This window comes from Merops nubicus, unplaced genomic scaffold (assembly GCF_000691845.1).
Source record: "Merops nubicus isolate BGI_N331 unplaced genomic scaffold, ASM69184v1 scaffold19609, whole genome shotgun sequence".
Taxonomy (NCBI): domain Eukaryota; kingdom Metazoa; phylum Chordata; class Aves; order Coraciiformes; family Meropidae; genus Merops; species Merops nubicus.
The window spans coordinates 1-4792 of record NW_008630437.1 but is presented as its reverse complement, the minus strand read 5'-3'; the positions used below and the strand labels follow the sequence as shown (position 1 = coordinate 4792).

The 4792-nt window shown below is 51.2% G+C and overlaps 1 protein-coding gene across 1 annotated transcript in view; it reads right to left on the bottom strand.

The window, feature by feature from the left end:
* The window catches only part of TAB1 (TGF-beta activated kinase 1/MAP3K7 binding protein 1), a gene marked incomplete at its 5' end in the record, with an annotated part of 9454 nt that extends 5270 nt beyond the window's left edge, over positions 1–4184 (bottom strand). The window contains 5 exons of the mRNA XM_008947319.1: positions 1707–1820; positions 2291–2429; positions 2993–3079; positions 3702–3855; positions 4048–4184. Of these exons, the coding sequence (XP_008945567.1) occupies positions 1707–1820; positions 2291–2429; positions 2993–3079; positions 3702–3855; positions 4048–4184 (631 nt within the window). The remainder of the gene's footprint in view (positions 1–1706; positions 1821–2290; positions 2430–2992; positions 3080–3701; positions 3856–4047) is intronic.
* Between the last annotated feature and the right edge of the window lie 608 nt (positions 4185–4792).

Here is a 4792-nt window from a genome sequence, read left to right as displayed (position 1 = left end):
CTTTCCCTGGAACCTTGTATTTGGTCTTCTGATTCACAGCATACAACCCAACTGCAAGAGCACAAGTCAAAGAGGAAAGGTTGAGAGGGCGGGAACCTTCCACCTCTCAGATCCTCAGTGTCAGAGAGTGATCCTGTCTAGGTGTGAAGTGCTCGGTCTTATTTGTGCTGCTGGATGATACAGGAAGAGGGAAATTCAGGGGCTAGTAGGGTCTGGGGGTGCTGATGGAGTGTTGGCTGAATATGAGCCAGTGTGTGTGCCCAGGTGGCCAAAAAGGCCACCAGCATCCTGGCCTGGATCAAAACAGCATGGCCAGCAGGAACAGGGAAGTGATTGTGCCCCTGGACTTGGCACTGGTGAAGGCTTGAGCACTGGGTTCAGTTTTGGGCACCACAGGATAAGAAAGACTTGGAGGTGCTGGAGTGGGTCCAGAGAAGGGCAGCGAGGCTGCTGAAGGGGCTGGGGGACATGGCCATGGCGGGTGAGGAGTGGCTGAGAGAACTGGGATTGTTTAGCTTGGAGAAGGGTCAGGGGAGACCTTATTGCTCTCTGCAACTCCCTGAAAGGAGGCTGGAGTGAGGTGGGTGTTGGCATCTTCTCCCAAGTAAGTAGTGACAGAACAAGAGGAAATGGGCTTAAGATGCACCAGGGAAGTCTTAGATTGGATATGAGGAAGAATTTCTTTCCTGAAAGAGTGGTGAGGCATTGGCACAGGCTGCCCAGGGAGGTGGTGGAGTCACCGTCCCCAGAAGTGCTCAAAAACCATGTAGACCTGGCACTCTGGGACATGGTTCAGTGGTCATGGTGGTGTTGGGTTGATGGTTGGACTTGATGATCTTAGAGATCTTTTCCAACCTTAATGATTCTATGAAATGGAAGAGAAATAGAATAAAGCAAGACCCAGCAGCAGCAAATTACCACATCAACAGCCTCACCAGGTAAGAACATATCTACCAGCTGTACCTAATGAAGAATGGCAAGTTAGATCTAACTAAACAAAGGTACAGAACCTAAGTATCTCCACAGAGACAGCAATCACACAAGTGGTCTGGGCTAGTTGTAGACCAAGAAAGAAAAACACATCAAACACTGTGGAAAAAAAACAAAAGAGGTATTACCTATAGCAAAATGTCAGCATTAAGAGTTCAACAGTTACTGATGTGAGAGTGGTAAATACCAGTGCCTGGCCTGCCTCTGCCTGAAGCCCAGCTGCCTTTTTCTTTTTTGCAGCAGCTTGTAGCAGGGCGTGTTGAAATGCACCACCCCGAGGGTGAGGCACCACAGGGAACTCAGCCCAGCATAACTGTGGTTTGCCTCCAAAGGAGCAGTCACCAACTGTCCACCCTGCTTCTACCCTCTGGCTGCCTCCTTCCACTCCTGCCTTCCTATCGACTCCAGTGACCACACAGCTGGAGGGCACAGCAATGTTGGTTTGGCAGCTGGACACAAAACTCTCAAAACTTAGAGGAAAAAAAGAAATAAATAAAAGGATAGTTTTCCTGCTGGTTCAGTGAGCTGCATGTACTCTGTAGCCTCACAACAGCTAGACGTGCAGAAGGAGGAGGCATGGAACTTGTCACCTGAAACCCCAGCAAGCTTCTTTTCGTGGTCATTTATTGTTTCCAGGGGTGTGAGTCATTCCTGGTGCCTCGGATGCAGGGAGGCACTGGAGGCTCTGGGTTCAGAACATGAAAGCCAACACTCACCCAGCTGGGAGAAGCGGAAGAGCTCGTCCTCATTCTCAGTTGTGTGGTCCACGTTGAGCTGAGTCACCTGCAGCCCATCCACCGTGGACTTGCACAGCAGTGCCCGGTTGGTACCTGCAGTGGGAGCAGCGAGATGAGGCACCAGATAGCTCTGTTGTTAAGGGGGAGAACACAGCCAAAGGGAAAAGGAGCAGGAGAGGGGAATAGAGACAGAAAAGAAGAGAAAGGCTCATGTGCTGTCTCATCGTGATCTCCAAAAAGCAGCCTTGCTAGCAGCACAGTAGGCCTGCCAGGCAGCTCTTCATCCAGGCCTGAGCTGGCACCTCAGAAGAAAGCTCTCCATTTCTCAGCAAACTACTGCCTCTCAACCCATTTTCTCTCTCTTTGGTTATACACATTGCATCAGCCAACAGCTGCAGAGAAAAAAAACAGCCAGGCTGATTTCAAGTGCTCCTGTAAGCAACACGTGTGTCGCTACTTGGCCACAGAGCAAAGAAACTGTTCCCCCACATACAAATTTCTTTCCCTTCCTAGAACCACAGCCATCCTCAGGAGACTGAGGTGCTGACAAAAAAACAACTCACCCACGTTGGCGATATAGAGCTTGTTGTTGAGAACAACTGCCACGATAGCCATGGCTCCTCCAGAGATCTCCTGCTCTACAACCTTCAATCTCTCCACGATCTTCTGGTACTGAGGGGGAAGCTGGTGGTGAGGGACACCCTGGAACCCAAAAGGAGTGAGAAAGCTTCAACACACAGTCCACAACACAGAAACCACAGCTGGAATCAAAATTCTGTAGGGGGAGGACTCCTCTTGGCATGTCTTAGCCTCGTGCCAAGACTGTTATTTGTTACAATTATTTGTTAGATCCTGATAAATGACACAGCTTCAAGAAGGTTCTGGAGACAACAGTCCAGTTGGCTTGAACAGCATCCACACCTCCCCAGATGCCATGCAGATCTGAGGCCTTGACTCTCATCTGTGTCATATGGCTTTATCCCAGAAGAGCCACACGTACAGGTTGAACTCCTCTCCATGATATGCTCAGTTCCTTACTAAGACAACCAATGATGGGTCTAAATAGTGCTAGTGGGAACAGTGGGAACGCTGGGAAATGCACCAAGATGTTTGCTTCCCTTCACACAAGCTCCCAGGAGAGAACCATGGAGAAATAATTTCCCACTACAGCCTCCTTTGCACCAGACTGACTAATATCCCCAAACCTCATCCAGCAATTTGGAAGGTGGGACCTCCAGCAACTTCTGTTCTTAAGGCTACATTACCTCTGGTAGCTGAGACTGCAGGCTGGCCTTCTCTGCCAAGGCATCATCAATGGACTCCAGGAAACTTCTTTCCACCACATCAAAAGCCTAAGAAAGGCCATAAAGAGACACTATGCTTTTATCCAATGCTTTTACAGAGCTTAGAGGCTACCCAGCTGCACCTCCCTAGGACTGGATGATCACTGTACACACAGACACCCAAGGATCACTACATCACCCTGAAATACAATTATTTCAGTGCAATTAGTTAACAGGTTGTAAAAACAATCAGCAGCAACTCAAAACAGGAGTCAAAACCATAAAAATCACATTCACAGCAACGTCAGAAACCTATCAAATTTTGTGTCTTGATTGTAAGAGCTCACCTATCACTCAAGAAATCACACTCACAAATCCATCTCCCTACACATCAACTTTCCCCTTTCACTCACTGTCATCTCCTGCACAGGCTGACTTGTTCCTACAAGTCCAGTGAAGACCAGATGCATCTTCCTGGAAAGCTCTCAGCACTGTGCTGACAGAGCCAGGGGAACAGATGGGTACGAGGTGGAGTGAAACAAAGCACTACAGATGCTCAGGATGAGTGCAATGGCAACAATTGGCAGATGTTTCCAACCCCCATGGAAACCAGATGCTGCTTCCCTGGCAGCCAGAAGAGAAGGTGGGTGTTGTGAGAAGCAGGAGCAGTTCCCAGCCTAAGCTTCTTTACCTGCAGCAGAACTCGACGCACATCGGCGTCACTGTGATCGGCGTGGAGCTGGCCTAGCAGCAGTTCTGCAGAGAGCCTCTGACCCACAAAATTGGTGACTCGGTTGCCATCGTAGCCATTGAAGACACCATAGAGGTAGCAGTTGTTCTCACTCCTGTCCAAGACAGCAGAAGCAAAGAGGTCACAGGAATTGGTGAGATGCAGACGCAGGTAACAAGTTCTTCCAGACACCTCCCGAATGCTTGGGCCCCACCCTCTTCTTCCAATTCCCATGTGACAAACCAAACACCACTTTTACCTGCCCTCGTGCTTGAGGGAGTTTGGGTGCCAGTTGCAATCCACTCACCTGAATTTTAACCAGTTATCTTCCAAGGGGTGACCCTCTGTCCCCTTCCCATCTGCACTGTAGGACCGGTTTGGAGCTGAGCCCACCCCAGAGAGGTGACAGGATGGTAAGTCGTCTGTCCAACTGGGCTGCTGCTCCTGGGAGACAGGAAGGGGAAAGAGACCATGTAAAAGCAGCCTCAAGTGGTCCATTACAGGTTAGAAGCTCATCCTCACCCTCTCCTCAACGCTTCCCCCTGTGCTAACAGGGCAGCACACCACCACAGCCAGTAATTTCATACTCCCTGCTGCAGAACTGGATCATTCACCACATCCTTTCCCTCTGAAGCTGAGATCTGGCTCTTGCCAAGAAGAAACCAGAGGTGAAACTTGCACCCGAGTTTTACACTCGATAGAGCACGGTGGCAGCCTGATTTGACGAATCAGACCCTCAAGCACCTGGGCATGGGTAGTACTGGGTCGGTTCCTGGCTGGAGCAGGACAAGGGGCCTGGGGCCGTGCCCGACCGCTCACAAACGCACACAAACGCCAGCTCCCCCCCTCACACTGCACAGCCCCTCGAAGCCCCCAGCACAGGTTGGGTCCCCTCAGCCACCTGCACCCCTCCACACAGCGACGGACAGCCCAGGGTGGGGGCCGAGGACCCCGCGGGGTCCCTCCCGCAAGCTGGGACCCTCTGCCCTCAGGCGGCACAGGGGGCGGGCGGGCGGCCAGCGCCCTCCCTCTGCCCACAGGGCGGGGTTGGG